General features: G+C 39.4%; 1 protein-coding gene across 1 annotated transcript in view; it reads left to right on the forward strand.

Annotated features, from left to right (window-relative positions):
* Positions 1–16,174, forward strand: part of TBK1 (TANK binding kinase 1) — a 28,031-nt gene extending 11,857 nt beyond the window's left edge. Inside the window, exons 8-21 of the mRNA XM_064701863.1 lie at positions 409–588; positions 1,912–2,108; positions 3,300–3,358; positions 4,489–4,580; positions 5,018–5,119; positions 7,064–7,142; positions 8,006–8,127; positions 8,253–8,329; positions 8,672–8,711; positions 11,025–11,126; positions 11,216–11,312; positions 12,325–12,431; positions 12,743–12,814; positions 13,668–16,174. Coding sequence (XP_064557933.1) covers positions 409–588; positions 1,912–2,108; positions 3,300–3,358; positions 4,489–4,580; positions 5,018–5,119; positions 7,064–7,142; positions 8,006–8,127; positions 8,253–8,329; positions 8,672–8,711; positions 11,025–11,126; positions 11,216–11,312; positions 12,325–12,431; positions 12,743–12,814; positions 13,668–13,719 — 1,378 coding nt within the window. The 3' untranslated portion in view covers positions 13,720–16,174. The remainder of the gene's footprint in view (positions 1–408; positions 589–1,911; positions 2,109–3,299; positions 3,359–4,488; positions 4,581–5,017; positions 5,120–7,063; positions 7,143–8,005; positions 8,128–8,252; positions 8,330–8,671; positions 8,712–11,024; positions 11,127–11,215; positions 11,313–12,324; positions 12,432–12,742; positions 12,815–13,667) is intronic.
* The last annotated feature ends 9,631 nt before the right edge of the window (positions 16,175–25,805 follow it).

Raw genomic sequence — 25,805 nt, forward strand, 5'->3', positions numbered from 1 at the left:
AATCCTAAATGGCAGTAGCTTCCTTCAAAATGATACACTGCGCTGTGTGGGGTGAGCTGGGTAAAATGCTACTGGGGTGGTAGAAAGTGGCCTCAGCTCTACAATGTAGACTTAGTAAATTTTATGTAATTTTTGCAGTGTGACTGAAATTTCTTAAATACAAAAAAAAAAATACTTGATAGTTAGGCCTGAAAAGGAAAGATGTAAAGTACATGTATTAATGAAAAACAATGGACATTGCCCTTGAACATTTGGTTGCTCATTGTAGGAAAAAAGGCACTCACGTATTCTTTAAGGGATAATAGATGTGTATGCATGAGGCAGGTCAAATGAATTATTGTGATTGGTTGCAAGATAAAATGTTCCAAGTAGAACCAAGTTGTCTCATCTCTCCCTGGTGTCCTCTAGGGGTCTGCAAGTACTGCTCACACCTGTCCTTGCGAATATTCTTGAAGCAGACCAGGAGAAATGCTGGGGATTTGACCAGTTTTTTGCAGAGACAAGTGACATACTGCACCGAATAATAATCCACATCTTTTCATTACAGCAGATGACCTTGCACAAAGTTTATATTCACAACTATAACACGTAAGTGCTCTCTCTATTTGTGTTACTTTACTCTTGTTCAGGCTAACAGCACTGTGACCTCAGACCAACAGTTACAAATTCAGTAACCTGTGACCTCATGTCACCAGTGTTACAAATTCAGCCACCTCTCCTTGGCAGTTTATCTGAGGAAGTAAAAGGGCACAACTATCCTGTATAGTCATAGTGCATATAGAAACATGCTGACCAAAAATAAGAATAATGTCTTCAAGCATACAAAGTGTGCAGATTGTCTGTGGTGTAAAACTCTCACAGGGGCTCTGAAGTGGTAATTGGTGCAGTTTAGGATCCTGATTTGGATGGGGTTCACTTTATGACCACGAAGTGCTGATGTTAAAATCTGTAAGATGTACAAACATAAATGCCTTTTCTCTGCTGTGTTACAGATAATACAGAGCACGTGTTAATTTCTAATACACAGATACATACTGTTATTTCATCAAATGTGTAAATACAGTCCTGCCCACTTCAGTTTTTCTTTTCTATTCCATCACTTTTACTTTGAGAGAGCCCAAATACTTTTTTTGCAGAGAAATCTTGCTTCTAATTTTTATTATTGTTTACATTATGTGTGATTATTTAACTAGTTGTAGTATTACTAGAAGTAATAGTGTACTAGTGCTGCACAGGAGGCAAACTGGTCCTTCCCTTTAGTGTACTGATGGTTTTTCTTCTTTGTGGGAGGTTTTGCTAGTTTGGTTTTTGGGTGCTGTTGTGGTAGTAGACTTTTGTGGTGGGGTTTTTGTGGGGGGAGAGGTATGGAGGTATTATGAGTTCTTGTCCTTGTATCTATTGATTGCTGTAAATAAAATTACAAAGTGTCTTTGCTCTTCCTTATCACTGCTGTTTTAGGAAATAATCTGGCTATCTGTTAGCTTACTGACTGAACTTAATTTTTTACATGTAAAACACCAGACTTTGCTTTTGGAGAGACCATCCATCTCCTTTCAATAAAAGGATATGCCTTAGAAAACTTAAGTAGGCTTCCTTCCCCTCATTTAGTGTTGCCTGTTTTTACTGACCTTCAGACCACAGCAATTTTGTTTAGACAGTCATGCTTTGGCAGATAATCAGAGGTAGAAAGGAAGTTTAATATTTTTCAGGAAATAGCTTTTATTTTTGTAACACAGCAACCTAGGGTCTTAGGCACCATCCTACTGGTTTTTTACTTAAAAGTCCAGTGCTTTATGTGTAAACCCAGTTCTTAATTAATCAGAAATAAAAGCATTTAAATAATACAAAATCTGAATTGCTGAACTATTGTAGTGAGTCTAACTGCTACCAATTATATTGTTTGTATTATAGAGCTGCTATATTTCATGAGTTGGTCTACAAGCAGACAAAAATACCATCTCAGAATCAAGAACTGATATATGAAGGCCGGCGCTTAGTACTAGAGCCTGGCAGATTGGCACAGCAGTTCCCCAGAACAACAGAGGAGAATCCTATCTTTGTAGTAAGCAGGGAGGCTGTGAACATTGTTGGATTAATCTATGAAGAAGGTATATGAAAGTAATTTCCCTTTTCTCACAGCTGTCTTTTGTAAATAGTTTGTGTTACTTAATATAATTGTTTTATGTCTGTTATGTCTTAAAAATAGTGTTGGAAAATTTTTTTGTTGATATCTGAAGTTCTAAGTATGCAGTCCAATGTTTTTCAAAACTGCTGAGTATCCAGAACATTTTTACAGAAACAGTAGATGCTTGTAATGTTCCAAGTCCTTTGAACCTGAACATTTGTGTGCTAAGATGTAGTGGTGCTTATGGAGTTATGAACTGTTTTGAAGCATGACACTTTAAACAAGTAGAAAGAAACATTATAGAAAGTAACTCAAAGCTGGTTCTTTTGTTCCATTATTCACTAAGTGGAAAGTCAAGTTTTACTGTTTTTTTTAATTTGTTGTGAATGTGGTTAGCCTTTCAGTTAACCGAGGAGGTCTTTGCAATGTACATTTGCTCAGAAGATAAGGTAATACCATAACAGGGAAAAAAAATAAATTAAGGTTTTGAATTTCCATTTATCATTGTGAGGCTTTTAGAGGGGCCTATGCCAGAGCCCTTTTTTAATAAATGATGAGCAGGAGGACATGGCTGCAGTTGAGAGGTCAGTGTTGCTTTTTTCAGTATGTCCTAAATCCTGACTGCTCTGGCCAGCTGGCACTCACCCAGAGGTGCTGAAGAGTGTGGGTAGGTTAGCTGTTTGTGGAAGGATCAACAGGGCCTTTATAGTGTGTCACAGAGCCTTCTGAAGGAGCCAGTGAGCGAGAGAACAGAGGAGATTCAGGTGGTGGGGACTGCCTGAGGCTGCTGAAGTGCTACCCTTAAGAGCCTCAGTGAAAACAAGCAGCCATGTGATGAGAAGGGAATGGTCTCCTATGTGTGCAAACGTGGTGCTGAAGAACAGAGAGAAACAGTTGGCTCTCTCAATGGAGAGAGGTTGCAAGTGGAGACCTGCATGAATTCTGTGCTGTGCAGCATGTTCAGAAGTGAGTCTGGAAAAGGAAGGACAATGTGCTGAAGATACCAAGTTATTTAAAACAGTTAAGACAAAGGCTGGTTTTAAAGGAGTGCATGAGAAGCACATGATATTAAAATGCATAAAAACAGTGTACAGAGTAGGGAGGGAAAACAATCTGAACTTTTGAAGTCTCTTCTCAAAAATAATAAAATACAGACACTTGTTTTATGTTTCAGTTTTACTGCCTAAAGTACATCAACGTTACGATTTGGATGGGGATGCCAGTATGGCTAAAGTGAGTAATTACTGTTTTAAATAATATATATGGATAATGATACTGAAATGAAAACTACTTAATTTTCAAATTAATAATGTTAATAAAACTATATGAGAATGCTAATGAGGATAGTGGCTGATAGAAATATATTTATTAACAAAGGATCTAAAAGTATATTCAAGCTGTACTTTTGTATGCAAAATATGGTTTGGGGTTTTTTTTAAAACCAAACCCAAAGTCCAGTCTTCTAAATTCAAAATGCTCTGTTACTGTATAATTCAGTGTTGGTGGGGAAAGGAGCCTTACACTGTGTAGACCTGAAATGAGTTAGAGGCTTCATACCTTCTAATGGTGCAAAATTTAACATTAGAAAAATAACTCTTGCTCAATAGAGAGGGGTCTGTAGGACTCTGCAGAAGGGTGAATTTCTGTTGCCTCTTAGAAACTTTCAGAATCTGTGGGAGACAAGTAAAGGATGTTGCATTGTTTTGGTTGTTTTTCTAAAACTGCTGAATGTATGCACAGCCGTACTTGGCTTTGTGATTTTCACTTATACATGTGAAATACTGACTGCTGAGGAGCCTTTTATTCAGACATGGTAGTGTTGAAAATGTATGCCCCTTTAAATGCCAGTAATCTTGAAAATTAATTAACAGAAAAGTATCAGTTGATACTAATTATTTAAAGTATTGTAAATTATAATATCTGAAACTTTGTTCTCAATTCTAAATAATACAGCAATCTGGTAAGTGGAACTGGGTAAATTTAGAGAGTCTCTAGCCTTAGAATTTAAAAAAGGGTCAGTTTTTGCAAGTTCATTTTAGTGTATGTGCTTGATTCCTAAAATATTGAAGAAATGTACTTGTAACTTTGACAGAAATAGTAAGTTGAGTCATTTTTGTTTGTGAGATTTGTTTTCATCCCTAACAGGTGCTTCAGCATAACTGGAAAACCCATGTTTAGCTCTGCCTTCATAATGGCTGTTTGGTTGTTGCCTGACTAAAACTTAGGCCAAGTTGCACATTTTAAACTACCATCCTCATGTTGCTTCCTTTTATTAATCTGTGTTGCTTTGCTGTGATGTATTGTCTTGAAGCAATTGTTAAGAGAATCCAGATCAGTACTTATGCTGGGTTTTTTTCCTCCAGGCAGTGACAGGCATTGTATGTTATGCCTGTAGAGTTGCCAGTTCTTTGCTACTTTACCAGGAGCTGATGAGAAAGGGAATTCGATGGCTGATGTAAGCAATTGGCTGCATTTCATTATGCTTTTTTCTTTTAATTTAGATATGCCTTGGTTTTCAATACATAATTCTCTCATCTCTTGATATCTTGGAGTTTTTGTTTATCCTTGAGTATGGATAGGCTGAATTTCTCCCTTTTTCCTGTCATTAGGGAAACAATTTTTTTTTTTAATAATTAAAGTTAAAGTGTTTGCAAATTTAATTTCTTTGTGTGTAATGTAAGTCTAACTTCTGGTAACATGCAGATGGAATTGAACAGCTTGCACAAGGTATTTTTATATGAGGATTATGTTAATGCATCTCTAACTGAAAACAATTCCTCCTGGCAATTATTGCTGCAGGTATATTACTGTATTACTGATTGCTGGTAGGATGGCAGTTGAATACTTTTATTCATTACTTTATACTTATAGACTAATGCTTCACTTTTTTAGTGAAATAATCAAGGATGATTACAATGAAATGGTTCATAAAAAGGCAGAAATTGTCATCAGGCTGGATTTCTGCAGCAGAAACATTGAGAAAGCTGAGAAAATGTGAGTAGAAGCAGTACACTGTACACATTGATTCTTCATTATCATTTTTAGTGACAACAGTATTATAAGTTATAATTATTTGCAGTGTTTTTGCATATAAAAGTTAAATTTGATTTTGATTTTCTGATGGCACTGACTTAAGCAGATTTAGTAATATATGTTGCTTGAGTTCCAGTATTAATTTTGCTGCTTCACCTTATAAGAACAAGTAATTACTAATTAGTGGTAACTGTGTGTTCTTTTTCTCCTTCTCTGACTCAGCTCATTTGCTCTCACTGACTCTAGAAGCTATAGTAAAGCTTGGACAAAGAATTAAGTAGCTTTGCTTTCATTAGTGCTTTTGCTGCTGCATTTGGTTGCGTATGACTTCAAATACTGCCCCTTACACAGTTTTAAGACTGTAGCATTTTCTGTGTGGAAGGAATTTTCATGTTGAAATGCAACACAGAGCAGCTGCAAAAAAACCCCAAACAACCAAGCCCAGCCCCCCTTGGTCCCTTCCCAGGAAGGTGTTATTCTTAGGCAATGGGATAGGAACTTTAAATAGCACCTCTTCTTAGCATTCTCCTATGGGTGGTAGTTTTCCTGTTCTACCTACTGCCAGTCTTTCCCAAATGGTCTCTTAGTCATGAGATTTTCTGAACTTCTCACCAGGCTACTCTGAAAATGAAGATACCCACAAGGTGATTAACACACACATGTAGAACCACTGGGTTTGCAGAGTAGACTTAAGAATTAGACTTAAACCTGTTGGAGCTGCTATGCCTGTGCAAATTGAGCACCTTGTCCGTAGTAATTGTGGGTGCTCGAGGGTTTGACAGATTTGCTCTGTGTGTGCCAAACCTACCTTAAAACCCGGGTGTGTCTGTTTGTATTGGCTTCAAAACCACCACAAAAGCACAACAGTGAAATAGTGAAGTTGGTAACTTGGGAGATAAGACCTGTGCAGCCTAGATACAAATCATCGGGGCAAGAACCCAAACTCCCTTCAAGCCCATTTGTACTAGCTGGCAGGACTAGATCTCGCTCAGTCTGTGTTTGGTTCAGATAGTTTCTTCCTGCATTCTGCCAGAAGAAAGCCACTAAGAAGACACCACTGTCACTTTTGTTTTGTGACTCTGAGTACCTCAGCAGTAGTTTGAAAAAAAATGACATTCATTTGCTAACTGGAGTAGTTCTCATGTGAACAGAAATTTTCTATGTGTTTGCATGTGGTCTTTTGGCCTCTTACAAAGGGGCAGGATTTTCAGTTTGTTTGACTTCACTAACTCCATAAAAGTCTTCTAAAGGACATGTCCTCTTGTTTGTCCTTCCTTTTCAAGGCTGTGCTTCAATGCATGACAATACAAAGTCTTTATTTGAAAAGGTAAATAAAGCATTGCACTTGAGTGAAGCATGTATTTTTTGAAAGCAGTTGAGCTGTTTGTGATAGTGTTTTTAAAACTAAAATGTACATGAGACTGAAGAGAAAAAACATTGTCCTGAATAATTTATTTGGCACTTGAGCTATGGTCATATGGAAAGTATCAGTATGAACAGAAGGTCCTGCTATCCCAGCCTTTAAACATTTAACCCAGTAAGTTTTCTTGGAAAAGTATTTTGGTACATTGAATTATTAGTGTGTTAATGACTACTTTAAGTACCTTTAGTTTGATAAGATTAAAAAAATTACTTGGTGAAGGGAAATAGTCTTCCACTGCCTGTCAAGTACAAGTAATAAAACTAGAATAAAGAATTCAGGAATGGAAATTTCAACTTTTTTTTAACAGTTCCAGTACAGGAAAAAAAATCAAGGAATATTTTTTTAAATCTAAAATCTTTCCATTGTTAGTGGCCACTTAAATTTGTCAGTTTCATGGTTGTTGTTTGACAGATTCAAGAAATACTTTGAGTGTATTCACTGCTTGTTTATTTTTTTTCAACTGCCTTTTTTTTGCTGGACAGATACGAAAATTTGATGCAGATCAACTTGGAAGCATCAGAAGTGGATGAAATTTCAGAGATACATACGAAACTCCTGCGGGTAAGTGTCTGACAAAGTTACACTGTCATTCTTAACACGTGTTTCTACAGAAAAAGCCAAATACACAGTAACACAGGCTTCTGGGAATAACAACTCAGAAATTTCAATGTAGCTTCTAGATTGCCAGTTGTTAAATGTCCATACTAATGTGAGTTTCTTTCTGAAAACAGAGCAGATCCTTTTATATTAGCTCAGTGTAATGAAAATGGGTTCCTGAAAATATATTCCTAATTTCTAAAATACTCAAGAATTATAACATTGAAATATATTTTGCTTTGCTGTATTTTCTTTTCCATTTTTTCCTTAAGGAATTATTGACTACTTTGTTGGTTTTCTAAAATATTACATTCATGAACACACTTCAAAGTGATCTGCTTTGAAATGTGCATCATGTTTCCAGACATGAAAGGAAAAATTGAAAATAACTTAATACACTGGGAGCAGATAAAAAGTTCTCCATTCTAAAAGGAAAAGATGATTAGTGCACTTTTATTTTGAAGATTGTATGAACTGCAGAGAAAGGAAGGTATGAATCATGTGGATAGATATTATATGAATTCTTAATAAACCAGAAGAATAAGGGTAGAAATAAATAAGGGATTTATGAAAGGGTGAAAGTTATTGTTGAATGAAAGTAAATTGTAACTAACAGAAATGCCAGCATCAAATATGATTCTTTCTTTAATAATACCTTGCTTTATCTGCTTCTAGCTAAGCCTAGGCAGATAATTGGGCATATTTCTTTAATGGAGATCAGTGAAGCAAACAAGTTTGTAGTATGAATGTGCTCAAGTATTAATTTTTCACTTTACCTAGTGAAGATTGTGGTAGTGGTAAGATTGAACCTTCTTGCTCTTATGCAGCTCTCCAGCTCTCAGGGCACCATAGAAACTAGTCTGCAAGATGTCAAAACCAAACTTTCTCGTGATGGTTTACTGTCTGACACCTGGGCTAATCAGGAAGGCATGCATCCAAAAGACAGAAAGTGAGTAACTACTTACTGTTCTAATATGTGTTGAATTCTGCATTGAGTTGTAGTTCACAAAGCTCTTTTATAGGTACTTGAGTTTATGTACAAAACATCTCATTTTCTTCCTTTTGTCACTCTAGTCCAGAAAGGCTTCAGGCACTGCTGTCTTCCATTACAGACATCTACTATCAGTTCAAAAAAGACAAAGCAGAACGAAGTAAGTAATTTATTTGATTCACTTTTAACATAAAATGTAATGCAAGGGACAGGTCAGTCTTAGTTTGACTAGGGTATTAGTGGTAGGTATGGACAGTTAGCCACAGTGCATATGTCTGTAGGTCCTTAGTGTGATACCATGCTAGAGCCCTTATGAATGAAACACCACTATTAATAGCATAAATTTGAATTGCAAGACTAGAGAGGAGGAAAAACGTGTATGACCACTTTGACCTGTAAAAAGAAGGAAACTATGTAGGAAGTGGATAAACTTAGTAGAGTTTTGCATAAATACAACTAGCAGAGTTAGATTGGTAATGTTTGTCATCTGCTCTGATCCTAGGGCTTCCTTATAATGAAGAACAAATACACAAGTTTGACAAGTAAGTTTTGAAGTTACCATTGGGAACTACCATGATTGCTTTCAGGTCCTCCAAATGCTCTTGCCAATAACCCATTCTATTAATTTTATTGTAAATTGTAACCTCTTTAGGATTGCTTTGTAAAAAATTTCTTTTAAAAATCTTAAATACATAGGGGTACTAGCCTATGATAATGAGGTGCTTTCTGGCTGTAGAGTTTTTTCACTGATAGGCCTTCTAAAAGGAAAATACCTGATTGTTATCTGGGCCTGACTGTTTTCTAGGAAGTTCACTTCTTCCCTGTTTTTTTTCAGGCAGGCAAAAGCCCTGAGTAAGATTGAAATATCTTTGAAGCTAAGTGGACATAATTTTCTACAGATGAGTAAAGTGTGGACTAGCTGAATTAAATTCCAGAATGATTTAATCTTACAGGAAATATTGCACACAAAATTAATTTTAGTCCCATTCTCCATGCTTGTTTAAGACTGTCACTCATGCAAGGTGTTCACATTAAGCATCTGTGTGTAACTTGGGTCTCTAAACTCCCATAGTCTCCACTGATTCTATACTGCTGTACTTGTCTCAGCATTTATTCAGTTCCTCATATGCAGATGGCTAATGCCATTTAAATTGCTCTAAAATATCTGAGACATGCTCTGAGACTGGGAGGTAGGGCCAAGTCAAATGGGAACCCTGTCAAATGGGCAGGTGGTGAAAAGCAGGGCAGGACGCCTTTGCTGGAGAAGAGAAGGTTGCATGGAGTCCTCCCAGTGGCCATCCAGTAGCTGAAGGGGGGGCTGCAGGGAAGCCTGAGAGCCACTCTTCATCAGAAGCTGCAGTTATAGCACAAGGAGTGATGGCTTCAGGCTGGAAGAGGGGAAATTTAGGTTGGATACATTGAAGAAATTCCTCTCTGTGAAGGTGATGAGACACTGGAACAGGTTGCCCAGAGAAGTTGCAGCTGCCCCATCCCTGGCAGTGCTCTGTGACAGGGGGGTTGGAGCTAGATGATTTTTATGGTCCCTTCCAACCCAAACCATTATAAGATTCTGTCTCAAATGATGCTAGATGCTTAGGTTTAAGTAAATGAATTATTCTCCTAGTGGCTGGTCACTTGTATGGTTCCCTAGACTTTGCTAAATGCTGCATGAATTTAGGCACCACTTACATAATTTTCTAAAAAATTTTTTTCTTCCTGTCATGAATGTGGCTTCACTGACAATTACAGGTAGAAAGCTGTCATGCAGAGGGCACAACTTTGCCACTTGATTTTCCCACAGTGAAAGCTAAACTGAATAACTGCCAAGCAGAGGAGAGGGGTTTCTACTACTAAAACCATGTCCTTGTCTTAGTGTATGATAAACTTCAAATAAGTATGCTTCATTTTCATGAAATGAATACTGGTATATTGAATACTGGTTTGAATACTGGTATATTTTCTACCATAGATATATCCCTGGGACTGCACAGGTTTGAGATCCTAAGTCCATCTCTTTTATACTTGATTCACCCCACAGGGAAATGGCAGTGGCTTTTCTTAAAGATTGTGTGCTATTATCAGCAGAGGCTGGCCTTTGTAATACTTATTTCTAGGCAGATAAGGGTAAGGGAGCAGCTCTCAATTTGAATTTTATTTTTTTGGTTGAATGATAGGTATGCATTCCTGATGACAGTCCAGCTACACTCTATCTACAATTTAATTAACAATATTTTTTATGCAAGACTTAATGAAATGCCTGGACTAGGTGTTGGTCTGCAGTGTTGCAGTATCCCCTACACTTACTGGTGCAATGCATAGCATGGCTAGGCAACTACACTGGGACTACTGTCTGCCACACTAACAAGAATTGGGGTTTTCCTTTCTTTTCCTTTTCTGCTTGCTTCTTTTTCCTCTCATCATAAAATTAGGCTGACACAAAACTCCTGTTCTTTTTCTTGCATGTATGTTACTCAATGCAAAGGATTATTCATATATGCTAGAAGTTCCAAGTATCTGCAGTAGGCAAATATGAAATAATTAGGACTTTTGTCCTTGCCATTTAGAATTCTGAAGCTGACTCAAGGAAGACATTTGACCATTTATACATATACAAATATGAATACAAATACAAACAAAGTGCTTCAAATAATTTTTTTCCTCCATGCTAGGATATATTTTTGAAACAAATTTTTGTCATTTCCTGTAGAATGTTGAGTTCTCACACATTACAACAGCCTGAATAAAGGTGGCTGCACAGATTTTAAGTCCACAAACCTTTCTCCAAATTTCAGAAAGTTAGAGTAATGGGGTTTTGAAAGCAGTATGACACTAGTTTCGTTGTTTCTCTGTTGCAGGCAGAAGCTGTATTTGCATGCTACAAAAGCCATAGCTCTTTTCAAAGATGAATGTGTCAGCAAGTATGAAACATTTTTGGACAAAGCTGATGACTGGACAAGGCAAGCTCTTGATTTCTCTAATGTTTGGTAATGTTCATTGCACCACTTTTATATAAACAGCTCTTAAAAGAAAACTCTTTTTCTTTTAGGAAAATGCTTCACACAAGGAAGCAATTACTGGCTCTCACCAACCAGTGTTTTGGTATTGAAGAAGAGGTGTCCAAATACCAGGATTATATAAATGAGGTAGAATGCTTCAAAATTATGGGAAGCATTTGCATACTTAAAAGACTTCCACATATTTTCATGTCAGTAGTGTTGCTAATAGTGAGTCTTATATTAATGCAGTTGTATTAAAAGTGCTGTATGTGGTCTGCAGTAGCTTCATTGCCATGTCATATTGAATGGTGTTTTTATTTTAATATATGAATAATGTGATTTTGTGAATTGTAACTTGATTTTGGAATTTGGTGGGGCTAGTTTGGTTTGGGATGGTGGTTTTTTTTATTTGCGTGGGGTTTTTTTGGTGGAGTTTGTGGGTTTGGATGATTTGGGGTTTTTTTTGATAATGTTAGCAATTCCCTCTCAAAAAAAAAAAATCAGTGCAAATGGATGTGGGTTCATTGAGAAATGTTCTGTGCAACTGTTACCATAATATTTTCAGAGCACCTAGAGGATTATCTTCATTCTCTTATGAAATATAAAAATTCTGCTTACATATTCAAGATGATGGGATACAAACTTAAGGATGTTAAACTGATGATTTGGATGGTGACTCTGCAGGGTGCAAACTTTTCAGAATTACCTCAGGATTGAGAGAATAAGAGCATTTTCATGTAGTAAAATTATTGTTTTTTAGAAAGGAAAAAAAGCTATTGCTAATTGTAAAATCAGTTTAGGAATGGTGGACAGCAGCATTTTACTTGTTATTTGTACTTTAGTTGCACCACTAATCCATTGATTGGAATCCTGCTGCCCTCGGATATCTAAAGACATAACAAACAGATAATTCTTCCTTTCCAGAGTTTATTATGAAAGTATTAGATAAGAAGATGGAACAAACCAGGGAATTATTAGTCATGTCAATACAAAACTTGCTGTGATGATCTCATCTTGGAGCTTATCGGCCACCTTAGTACTGTAATGAATTTATGACATATCATAACAACAGAGAATTTAAAAAAGGATTTTAAGGTGGGCATCAAGATATCCATGACAACTTCTATTGTAACTTACATTTCCTTTTTATCTGTTACAGTTACAAGATGCCCTGCCACAGAAAATGTTTGCAGCTTCCAGTGGAATGAAACATACGATGAATACAGTCTATCCAAGCTCAAACACATTAGTGGAAATGACTCTTGGGTGAGAATTTTTTAAGGGGATTGATGTAATACTGTATGCTTGCTATACAGGGAAATTGAAAAAAAATTTAAATTGCTTAGTGATTGTTGTATTAAGATCAAGAATTTTAGATTGCTATAGTGGTGGCACAGATTTGGAAGTGAGTGGGGGACAGCACTAATGTATCATCTGTCTCTTTGTAAATAAACAACTTACCTGTCCCTTATTGTGTATGTAATGGCAAGTTGCTGAAAACTGTTGTAGTAAGGGATCAGAGCAGCTATCTATACCAATAAAAACTTCAATATTTATTTTGCTTCTGGTTACTACAGGATGAAGAAACTGAAGGAGGAAATGGAAGGTGTTGTTAAAGAGCTGGCTGAAAACAATCACATTTTGGAAAGGCAAGCAATTGTTTTCCCTTTTAGGGCTGAAACTAGGGGGAACCTTCATTTGGTACATTTAGATCCAGAATTTAAAGTAAGGGAACAATTCTTTAATGTCTTTAACTGTAAATATATTTTGAGCTGTTCAAATGAGATATAACAAAAAAATAATTGCTTAAAACCTTGGAACGGGGCTGGGTCAGAATGATCTTACAGCAATTTTTGTTGCATTTTTGTTTCATGTTACTTTTGTTTGGCTATAAATATTAAAATATAATAAAATAATATATAAATAAAATATAAATATAATAATATAATATAAAAGATAAATATAATAAAAATTCCTGTTGCAGAGACGGATCAATTCTGATTGCTGCAACAATAATGTTGCAGCAATGCAATGGTGCCTTTTAATTCCTCCCATTTAGAAGTTATTTTTGACAGCCATGGAATTACACCAATCTGAATTGATGATTTTGCAGTTTTCAGATTGCTTAAATAAAGTGAAGATGTAAACATGTTTCTTACATTACTGAGAGAGTATTGTCATTATCACATACAGACTGATTTTGATTTTTTTTCCTATGAAGATGAGAAAATATATAAAAATAAGTATCTCTTGAAAGTTCCAGGGTAAATTGCTGGTAGAGTGGAGTTTAGCTTCAATCTGAATTAGTTTTGTTTTGTTCCCCACTCCCAGTCCCCTACTTGCAGCAAAGCTTCCTTTCTTCCATCTTCTTTGCAGATATAAAAGTTAGTTACAAATGCTTCTCTTGGCATGTAACAAGTGAAAGGAAAACCCCATAAAGAAATTAAAGATTGATTCTATAGTCTAGTCAACCACCTAAAAATGTACTTTTTTGTGGTTTAGATTTGGTGCCTTGACTATGGATGGTGGCCTGCGGAACGTGGACTGTATCTAGCTTCCAAAGGACCTGAAGAGGACTTGTAAATTTTTTCAAAGGGAAAAAATACTGTTGGGACAGTTGAAAGCAGAACCTCTATCCAGGATTTTTTTTTTTCCTTCAGCAGCTGTATTATTAAAGAAAATGTAAATATGTATAATATGTAAATACAAAAGAAATATATATCTTTTCTTGGTCACTTTTAGGATAGAATAACTTCTGGCAGGGAATTGAGCCCCTTGGAGGATCTCTGAGAAGTCCTGAAGGGAAAAGTATTGTTGATGAAATGGACATTTGTCTGCTTTGAATATTGCCCTTTTTTTCAGAATGCAATTTAGTCTTCATTGCAAGAGGACTTGCAGTACTCCAAAACACCGTTGTATAAAGGGTATTTTGGATTAACTTCAACCACCACTGTTACATAGGAGTCTAGCTGAATGACTGTGATCATCACAGAACATGATGAATGTTTTAAATGAGATGTTTTTAAATGAATGTGAATAGGGACTAAGAGTGCAGATAGGACAGAACAGAAATGCATTTCTCTTTCCTTCACATTCAAATTGTTAGTTCTCTTCTACTTGAGGAAGCAAATTCACAATATTTTTTATGTTCTCTAAATATTTGGTGCCATGTTGTCTGTAATCGTTTGACTGCTTAGTATATGGAAGTTTTGCACTCCAGCTTGTCAGAATGAATGTGAAAGTCATTTTTTGGAGTACAGCATTTTCAGACTTTCCCTGAAATCTTGTTGCTCACCACAACAATGGGTACTTAAAATGGCTTCTTCTTAATCTTATTTGCAGGCATAATTTTTTAAAAAGGCAAAAAATTTGGTATGAGAAGAGTTTGTGGACAGACAGTAGACTGGAAAGTATCACACCTCAATAGTAACTGAATAGTGGAAAATGAGGTACCAGTATGTACCTGTACCAGTACAGTTTCAAATGAGGTATTTGAAAAGGGACCACTCCCACTGCTGCCTTACAACTTTGGTACCAAACGTTGATGGAAAATTTATTTATTTTCCATCATCAATAGTTACTACTTTCAGTGCTACATGATTGGGATGCAGAGATGCAAAGTGAAACATTCTGCTCCAAAATACATAGGAGATGGAGAACAGGAAATCAAAAAATTCTGGAAACATCCCTTTGTTTGGATACTACAGATGTATATACTTGTTTCAGATGAGCATGCAAGTATTGGAGAACTCATTCCTTCCTTGTGGAAACCTGGTCATGGATGTTCAGTGGTGTCAATAACACTTCTCATTGCTCCATTACACCTGTAAGAGCTGGACCAACTATATTTAGAATTTTCCATAATTACTGGTGGAACATTTAGATGTAAACTAAACAACATTGACCAGTGATAGCATCTGGTAGTTTTGTGGTGCTTATTCCCTGCTTATCTGTCCAGGTCAGAACACAAAGCATTTTAATTTCCTTTTTTGGAAAATATTTGGAGAGAAACTTAGGAAATTTATAAATGAGTGTTTCACTTTAAAAAAAAAAGGAAATTTGCTTGCCTTGGTGTCCAAGACCTGCATTCCAGCGTTCTTGGTGAGAATCAAAAAAGGGAATTCAAACATTTTTACATTCATGTGAGCAGCTTCTGTCTCTGTCACCCAAAAAATCTAGCTATGCAAAAGGAGTGCAGCAGTTTGTCACATATCTTTCTTTGGCATTCTTAACAGTTTTAAAATACTGGAATTATATCTAACTGGAATGTTTTAATGCCTGCTTGTACATTTGTTCATTCACATCCACAGTCTCACTGAGTATCAGTAAAACACATGAATAAATGTTAAAAGAATTGGGCTCTCTAGATGTGCATCAACTGTATTTTGTTTCCAACATTATAACACTTTGTTGTTTCAAAGTTCTTAATCATGAAAGAAATCAAATGCTAGGTGGAATATATAATTTTCAACTTCCTTATACTGAAGCAGTCCGAAAAAGAAAGTTAATTGTAGTATAAGTATAGTCTGTATGTTGAAATATGTGCAGCATTCTTTTACATGTTTGAAATTTTTTTGTTATATTTTATGTTCATTTTAAACATTGCTGGCTTTAGTCTTGCTGAATACATCAGTAATCTTAATCATGTTAAAATTTCTTTTTCTAAAGCAATTTTAACAAAGCAGTAGCTAAGGAACTTGAAGTAATCAGTTCATAATCTTCTGATTACGTTATTATGAAGCAAATAATTTTTCAAGTCAAAGCATAGTGTTGTACCATCAACTTTTTGCTCAAACTAAGTGTCCTGATGCTATGAATCTTGCTATTCATTTGCCAAAATAAGTAATAGAAAGTAATATATGGTTCTTCTTCCTGAAGCTGGTTTACTGGTTTGGGGGGTTTAGCTGAATATATTAATTATCTGTTACTTGAACAAACCTGTCTTCATATGAATTGTGAAAATGCATGAGTGAACAGCTTAATGGCATAAATACATCACCAACCACTTATTGTACAGTGTGTACTTCTGCCTTTTCATAATTTAATTTTCTGTTAATTTCAGGACATCCTTACGAGATTTATTTTCTTGTAAGCACAATAGAGAGCCTGAAACATGAAGTTGCAAATTGCAGCTCAGTTTGCATTATCCAGCTGTTCAGAAAATGTGCCCTGCTCAACAGAATCACTAGCATTGGCAATATGGTAGAGCCACTAATTCTTCTATTTTTTTTTTTAACTTCTTGGTTGATATATGTTCTGAACTACATTAATTCTTTTAATGGTGGTAAAAGTCCTAGTCTCTGCTCACTGGTAGAACTCAAATCAGTTCTAATGTAGTCAGTCACTGTAGAAGTGGTAATTGTAGAACAGTTCTGGATAGGCCTGAGCAGAACTGGGGAAAAGGGGAGTTGTTGGCTGAAAGAAGGGAGTACTGGAGGAAGAGGGAAGCAAAAGTCTTTGGTAATCTACAGGCTGTTCCAGAAGATCAGCATTCACTGTGGCTGTGGTGAAAGCATTATACATTATTAATATAAACTGTTATTGAAACAAAAACCCAGTCTACAACGTTGGTAAATCCTTTCTAATGGTGAAGAGAGGCAAGTGCCAGAACAGATTGCCCTGGGAACAGCAATACCGTTTGAAGAGGGTTTACAGGAACAGATTATGTTCTTGAGCTCTTGTGACCGATTCTGCCATTGGCAAGGCTTCATGACCTTCTATTTTTCTGTGTTCTAAATAGCTTTATTTTTTCATCAGTCACCAAAAAAAATGTGGTAGGGGTAGTATCCCTCAGTGGAATTTGTTATTTTGTCACTGGTACTAGCTCAGGCAGCAGTAGCTGTAGGTGCACATCTTTTGGAGAACTTTGCTGCCTGTGTGCAGTAAGGCCAGTGAGCTGCTGGCGGGCAGGAGCCGGGCAGGGGGCAGTTCTCCAACGCTGTGCTCCCGGAGCTCACACAAGTGCTGGATGCAAGCTCTGACCACCCCGGCCGCCACAGCCTCCCCACCCAGGTGTGGGTTACAGCAGCTCTACCCAGCCCTGGGAAGTAGAATTTCCCCAGTAGCTGCTTTAGGGAAGGGAGGCAGATCATTTTAATAAAGCTGTTGAAGCGCATCCCCAGCTCTTGTCAGCTCTCCCTGTGCCCGGGGCTGCCGCCGCATCCCGGAGCGCGTTCACGCCGAATGACGCGGAGTGTGTGCCTGCCGGGCGCGGGGCGGCGGGACTCGGGAGGTCGCGGGGAGGACGCGGAGCGGTGCAGCGCCTCCTTCGCCCCCGCCGCCTCCCCGCTCCCCTCGCCCGCGGCTGCCGTGTGCGTGAGGCGGGCAGAGGCGGCGGGCCGGCGCGCCCCGCTCCGCTCCGCATGGCGGCGGCCGCGCGGCACCGGCGGGAGAAGCCTCGGCGGGGCCGGGCGGGGACCCCGCAGCCGCCGGACGCGCCCGCCGCCCGCCCGGGCCCCGCGCTCGGCGGCCGCCGCCGCCCGGCGCCGCCGCGGCCCCGCCACGTCCGCACCATCTTCGAGGCGCCGCCGCCGCCGGAGCCGCCGCACCGCTTCGGGCCGGCGGCGGCGGGAGCGTGGTGCGACCTGTGCTGCCGCTTCGTGCTCTCGCAGGGCCTGCGCTGCGCCGGTGAGCGGCTCCGGCGGGAGCGGGCCGGGAGCGGCGGGGCCGGGGGGACGGGACACCCTCACGACACCCAGGGGCGCGGGGCCGGGTGAAGCGACTCCCGCTCCGCGCCCGGGAACGCGCTCCTCGCCCAGCCCCGACCGGAGCCGGGGTTTCGCCACGTGAAGCGTCGAAGCACGACGGCTGCCGAGAGGGAGCTGAATTGCCGGGACACCGGCCTGGCGTGGGGGTGGATGCGGGGTGATCTAGGTAAAAGTGCCCCGTCCCCGCCCGACAGGAAGGTAACGCGGGTCACAGGTGTGCGGAGCGCTGCCCTGAGGGCTCGGGTGTGCTCCCAGCCCTGCCGAGAGCCATGCGCTCCGCTCCCGGGTGTGTCCCCCGCCCTACCCAGCGCCATGCGCTCCGCTCCCCGGCTAGCAGGGCCAAGCCCAAGGCAAAGCTGCGTTAGAGTGTAGCGTGTCCCACGCACACAGCATGTACATTCAGGTCCTTTTGCTCTCTGGCCTCTGGTTCTTAGTAGGCAAAGGTGTGTTTTCCTTTTCCTGCATAGAAAGCAACTTTCCTCCTTTGCACCCCTTTGGTTACCAATGCCACACTCTAAAATACAGCTATTTCATTCATCTTTTAGCTACTGTGCTTTACAGTAGGACAACATACATTATCTAGTGCTGGTGAAAATTCCTTTTTTGCCATCCCTTGATTGATTGAAAAGGCTTTGGCCACGTTGTTGGGCTTCATGGTAACCTCGAGGGTGATTTCAGCATAGAACTCCTTGGGCACGTTCACTTTGGTTGGCTGTTCCTCACCCTCAGCTGCAGTGCTGCTGCACTTTCTAGGACAATCTAGTGCTATCCCTAGTGGTGTGACATGTTCAGGTGTGTGGTTTGCTCTAGATTTACATCACTGAGCCTTTGTTTAACAGCTGGTATTTGAAACACAGGGTGGAAAAGACAGGTCAATCTTCTCTTTTTTTTTTTTTTTTTCCGTCTTAAGGAGGTGTAATAACCTCATACTGTCCTTTGCTGATAAATATAATTTATGTTACAACACACTCTTCTCACGGTTACACTCACTTTCAGTAGCTCTATTTTTACAGTCATTCTTGGAATGGAAATGTTTTGGCTGTGAAAATGAAATACTTTTTATTTATCATTTGCATTAATGTGCTGTTTGTTCTGACAGGATGTGTAGTGCACTGACGTGAAAACAGACCTTAGAAATAATATTTTTTTTAATGATCAAATGCTCCATGACAAGGACTTCAAGTGTCACATTGGATTATGTATCTTCCAGCAACATTTTCTCAGAACAATTACAGCTTACAATGTTTTTCCTTCTCTGTGACAAGCTCAATTTTTATGAGGCATAGTACTTCAAGCTGTTCTTTTAAATTGCTGTTTAAGTAGCAGAGGAAACATTTGACTTTAATGATCTAGCATGAATATAATATTTAGAAGATGTAAAGTGCTATCCAGATGAAAGGAGACCAGCTAAGAGCACAAGGGCTGCTGTGAGAACCTCTGTTCTTGCCCACTTGGCAGGAACAATGAGTGAGCCAGGCTGGTGAGCCAGGCTGAGAAAGTGCCTGAGGGCAACAGAAACAGGGACTGGGTCAGGACAGCTCAGCAGAGCTGAAGGAGTGTGGGACTGGCTGCCCTCCTGGCTCAGAGTCACTAAAGCCACTCTGGCCAGATGTCAGCCTACACCCAGAGTCACGGGCTCCTCTGTGAGCAGGTGAATGTAGGAGAGGCAGAAGTCCCTGCTTTGGGAAGGCAGCAGGCACAGCCGTGCTCAGCAGCTGAGGTGTGTCTGGAGAGGCCTTGAAAGCTGAATTGGATGCATGCAGGACTGTAGCCAAATCTGTGGCCTCTGTGGTGACCTCTGGGAAAATGCCATGGTCTCCTTTGGGTATCCCTTGCAATGCAGAGATTACAACAGAGGTCAGAAGTGCCTTTCAAAGCTTTTAGTCTGCCTGGCAAGGTGTGACAGTGCTGGAAGTTTCCCAGATAAACCTATGCTTTCCAGAAGCCACTTACTGTCATCTAAAAAGCCAAATAGAACAGCATCTTCCAGATGGGCATCTGGTAATAAAGAGGGATCTACATACTATATTCTCATTATTCTGAATCACAAAGACACAAATACTATATTTATTTACCTTGCCTGTTCTCAGTACTGGTTGAAGCCAGATCAGACTCACCAGATCATTGCCATTAGACATGATCCAAGTCAGATGTGGTGAGTGTAGTGACAAGGATAAAATGGCATGAGAAATTTCCTCTGGGATAGGGAAGCAGTCAAAAGGCACATCAAAGGAGTAATTTTAAAGTATTTAGATACAGACTTTTTTTTCTGAAAGAAAAGTCCTTGACTTCTCTATGGGAATGGGGATTTCTTTGACTGTCTCTGTGCTTCCTTCCCCACAGTGTATATGAGGAATTCCCAAGCTGAGCTTCAGGAGAGGTTAGGCTTTACTTTTACCATTTTTCAGTGGGTCTGTGCTTGTCTTAGGGTTTTTGTACACTCCTTGCTGTACCTCATAAAGAGAGGTGTAATCCCTGAACTACCAAGAAAAGATCTTTCTGCCTTTTGTGAGATTTTTGTTTGGAATTCACAAGTTTTCATGCTTCTGATAGAAAAATTCAAAATACTTTCATTTTATTTAGGGAAGATAGATCTGAACAGAATAAAAAAGTCAAGATTAAGGATTGTCTATTTCAGTGCAGTGCACAAGGTGCACATTATTCAAGCAATTTATTTTTTGAAAAGCAGTAAGGCAGTGCTGATATTCCTGGACCCCAGCCCAGAAAGAAAGCCAAGTGTAATGAAATCCCTCTGGGAAGGATACTTTGTAGTATCCAACTTCTTGCTGTCATTTTGGATTCCTTTTCAAGAGAGGCTTAATTGGTTTTGCAGTTCAGGTTTGCTCTGTTATTCACCTTTTCACCTTTGGGTGAAAAACCTGGTGCAGATGCAGAATTCCATTGCCTGGCCTGACTTCTCTGCACAAAGTTGTTTGAAACAGAAGCATCAGGATTATTCCAGTTTATACAATGGAATGGTGTACAGTAAAAAGTGGGTTTTGTTTTCTAGCATGCAGTTTTTCTCTCAATCTGAAGGTAGTCTGGAGTGAAAATGCTCCATTTCTTATATCTTATTGATGGTGTGTAGCATTATGTAGTGTAAGAGGTTGTTGATTGTATCAACATGTCATTTGGCATTTGAAAAATGAGGCATTTATCATAACTTTGGGTGAAAGTCTCTACTGCCAGGCTATGAAATACAATTTCTGAGCAGTTTTACTTTCCTCATAGTCTGGAGAGCAGACTGGTGGTGGGAGTGTGAAAGGAACTCCTTTGTGGACCATTTGCTCTGGACTTCCTAGTTAATTGCTGTAACTTTTCTTTTTCTTTGCATTTTACACTTTCCCATTGAACCAGATGAAACCAAATTAAACCTTTTCAGAAGTTTTACTCTTCACTTAAGAGAATATAAGAGAATATAGAGAATATAGAATATATAGAAATTACAGGTCCTACATGACTTTCACTTCAAACTTTCTAAAGATATTTAAGCAGATGCTTTGGAGGTACCATGAAAACTAGGTGGCTCCTTTCCTGGATTTAGTGATGGGACACGTTCTCTTCTCTACATCTCTTTTTTTAACCAAATTTTCAGTTTTTGTTTTTTGAGCAAGCATTCCCTGGGAAGTGTATAGCACCGTGTCAGGGCTTGTCAGGACCTTCTCTTTGTTTTTTCTCTGCTCAAATGGGTATTTTGTTGGGAGCCTTGTTCCATTTCTAACATGTTTTTATATTAGCTCTGAATATTCAGTATCTGACTCTTGCTTTAGTGCAGTTGAAGAACAGAGGTGTTATGTTTTGATATGTAGTATGGCTCTCCTACTACAAGAACTTTTAAAACAAACAACAGCACAAAAACCTGAGGAAAAAATAGGGTATATTATCTAGATGCCTACTAATTGTCAGGAGTAGCAAAGAAGTAGATGCCCTTGTAGAGAGTGAAATATGGAAGAAAGGAGCAAACACAGAGTTAGTGGAGTTTTTTCCTTCAGAAAGTGCTTATTTGACCACAAAATTTGTGTACCATACATTTTATTGGTGTTAGGTAAGAGAATAGACATTGCCCATTATCTCTTCAGTAGGACTACATTCATATTTAATTGAATGTAATGAGGGGGTTAAGTTGCTGAAACTACAAGACTTACTACTGGAATTACCAAAGCTGTTCAGAGTTGAAGGAGCCTCTGAAAGCTTTATCTATAGGGGGAACACTGGGCATCAGATTAGAAATAACAGTGGTGGGAGTCTGCTTCCCTTTCCCATTCTTTCTGCAGAGAGTTTTTTAATGATGCACAGTTTTCCCAATGCTTTATATTTTCTTTTAAATCCAAAATGATCACATTTTCTCAGAATCCTAGAGGCTGGAGCAGCAGGAGGTGGCAGGGTTTGGGTTTGCTGGTGGAGCTGGGCTCAGAGAGAGCTCTGTTTTCCTCCCTGTTGGATTTAAGGAGTGTGGGCGGTCTGCTGCCCCCAGCGGGGTGTTTGCTGCAGCTTGCAGGGCTGGTAGGGCTGAGGAAAAAACGAGTCCCTGTGCCGTGCAGCAGGCAGTGTGTCCTGTACTGGCAGTGGCTGTGCCTGGCACAGCGGGAGAGGCAGAGCTGCCGAGATGGAAAGAGGAAGCAGCTTTGGTGGAGCTTGCTCCTCAAGAGTCGTGCTTGCTGTCTTCCCCAGTGCCTCTCTGCCCCCTGCAGCATTTCTGTGTCTCTGTAGCCACAGCAAGGTTCTCACTGCTCAAAGCTGAGTTCTTTCCCCTGCTGTTTGCAGGGAGTGGTCACTCCTCACTGAGGTTATGGTGGGTCCTGTTTTCTTAGGCTCTGACATTTATATTCCTGTGTGAGCCCCATCTTCCACTCCTAAGCCATACACTGTTCCATGTAAAAACTCTCACCTGTTTCTGAGCATTTTCTTTGGTCTTGTTTTCACCATCTCATTAATAAATGGTTAATTATTAATGATGGTGTTCTTCAGAGTCTGAGTGTCTCAGATGCAAACTTAAGAGACTACAGAGAATTCAAGCAGTTGTTTTGAGGCTGCATAGCAGTGTAGAGAAAAATTTTCTAAATCACCCTGTTACATTTATGTGCCATCGCTGAAAAGAAAGGCTCTGAAAATGCTCTGTGGTTTTCCCCCTTGTCTTCTCACATGCTTTGGAGCTGCTCTTGGAGCTCCTGCAGAGGATTTTTCAGTGGTCAGGAGCCTCCTCTGCCCAGGGCATCTTGATGTGAGATGCCCTGTGCTTTGTTTCACACACAGGGGGAAGGACCACAGATGCCACAGGGCTTGGTTTCAAACACATCAGTACTTGAGAGATGACACAGGAGCAGAAAGGGGTCTGCTAGTAGAGACATGATAAAATAGGTGTTTCTGTAGGCAGTGTTCCTAACCTTGGGTGTATTCAAGATGTGTAATAAAGCATCAAAGCAATGATGTGCTTACAAAACCAAAGATCTTAGTAATAAAATTATTGGTATTTCTTGCCATTGTGATGACTCCTGATTGCTTGGAGAAAGTCTTGGGGAACCAAGGAGGAACTTGATGTTGTCATGGGAAAGCTTTCAAGAGCTTCCTGTGACTTGATGCTGCTTTTATACAGTTATACTATGCTCAAAGTTCAGCAGATTAGCACTGCTTGGGCAGGAGTTTGGGTCATTGTGGGGTCTAATGATCCAGGTGCCTTTTAAATTATGCTGTGCCTGCATGCTATATACATACTGCTACTATCTGTGATTTCAACACACTGGAGACAAAGGTAGAACTGAAGATTTTACCAGACAATATGTATTTTTGTTAAATGGCTAACATGGTTTGGGGTTTTTTGCATTTAGGGCTAGCAGTAGGAGGCCAGTGTACGTCCCTGCTAGAGAGTATGCTTGGACAGGAAGAAGCAGTCCCCACTTTGAATTGCTGTCAGCCAAGCAGGCAGCACCAATATATGAAGTAACATTTTACCCATGAGGTCCCTGCTCAAGCCAACATTAGAGATCAGCTCATGTCCAGGGACTGTGGTCATCTCCTCCTTCTGCTGTCAAGTGGGGTTGGCCAGAAATCTCCAGCCTTCTTGGAAGGGTCTCTTTATCCAGACAGTGAAATGCAGGCCAGCAGTGTGCTGCCGGGGTGGCTTTAGGAGCTGCTGGACATGCCAGTTTTCTCCACACTGTACTGAGCATTGAGCAATGCCTTTTTAATTTTGCTCAGTAAAGGAAGAGTGCATTGTGTCAGAAGCTGGGGTGCCATAGCCTGACAGTGAGTGTTGGAGCTTGGAAGAAAGTATGAAGAGCTACAGTGAAAGTCCTCTTGTATTGTATTTTTCTCTTATACTCCTGTTCTAAACATTCACTTATTATCTAGTAGCTGCCATGGCTAAAGTAAGAAACATTCTACTCTTCTAAGAGAGAAGAAACGTACAAGGTACACCCTTGTCAATCTCAAGTGCAAAAAGCAAGTAATCACTCCTACTGCAATGAGATATCTAAAGAAGGAGGGTCACAGCTTGCTTGCACCCTACAAATGATCAGGTTTTAAACTCATCAGATTAGGATTGAACAAATTTACTGTTTTAGAACAAATTTACTGTTTTAGCAAAGTTTAAGATGTTTTTGCTTTTCTGCCTCAGTCAGTTTTCTCTCAATGATAGTTCCCTGTGAGCTCTCCCTGGGAAGTCTGCTAATTTTGGCACAAAGTCACCAAAGCCCACGGGCAAGTTGGTCTGTCTCGCGCTGAGTCAAATCCTGTGTGTCAGACTGTGTCACAAGGCAACTCAGTGTCTTCTCTCCAGTTTTAGCCTTGAGTTTTATTTTTCCTCTGCTGTACAGTGTGGCTGTTTACATACAAAAATGGTTTTCCTAAAGACTGTTCAATAATTTCCCTGAATTTGCTGCTACTAATATGATATCTACTGCAAAGCTAAGATTAGCACGAATCTGTTACTTTCACACTACACTATTGTTCTCTTCATCTGGCTTTATAATCTTTCATTCAGTTTTCATTCATTAGTTTTGAAGCACCAACCTGCAGAGATGCAGTAAAGCTGTAGCCAAAGCACATTAAAAAGGAGCAAGTGCAGCAGCAGGAAATGGTGCATTGCCTTCCTGATGCTCAGCTGCAGCAGCACAGCAATCCCTCCCTCACACACTTCATCACAGGACTCTGCTGGTCCTGCCTGCCTCTGCACATCCCCAGCTTCTGGAAAACAACATAAAGCAAATTACAGCAAATTTTACTGATTGAAGTATTTGAAATAAAACAGGGAATGACTGTACAGTACAGTGGACGATAGTGAAAAGAATCAAGAAGAAATATTGCTGATATACACAAAGAAACATTATTTTCCATGTAACAGTGCAGGAAGGTATTTATTTACAGTGTAATATATTGTAGAGTTAAACAAGAACTAATCAGATATGAACTAACATGCTTTGAACAGTGATTTTCCTGCTCAAAATCCAGGATATGTTTCATTGGAGCTATTGCTGAGGAGAAACTCATTACATCTTAAGGGGAGAAATCAAATTATTCTCCAAAAGGAGTCATTAATAGATCATTAAATCTGATAACGATGTATTTCACATCAGTTTGAATACTACAGTTGTTCAATTACTACCTTTCAAAAGGAGGCAAGGTTTTGGAAATTGCATATTGCCAATCACTGTTTAATTTTTAGTCCTTTCTTTTTGTGTGCATGCAGCTGCTGAGAATCAAAAGTTTTTTTAGAAAGCTCACAAATATAGCTGCTTATTTGGATTAGGGAGGGATGAGCAGCTGAGCTGGAAATTGGAAGCATTGTGCTAGTTTCACTGATTCAAAGTCAAATACAGCAGATTTTAGTTTCTTTTCTTTCATTAGTTGTGTTCTTTATTAACTTCCTAGCAACTGCATAGCCTTGCCACACATCATGATGTTATAAATTATGTTTCGATATGAAATCAGTGATGCT

This window comes from Zonotrichia leucophrys, chromosome 1A (genome assembly GCF_028769735.1).
Source record: "Zonotrichia leucophrys gambelii isolate GWCS_2022_RI chromosome 1A, RI_Zleu_2.0, whole genome shotgun sequence".
In the NCBI taxonomy this organism is placed as follows: Eukaryota; Metazoa; Chordata; class Aves; order Passeriformes; family Passerellidae; genus Zonotrichia; species Zonotrichia leucophrys.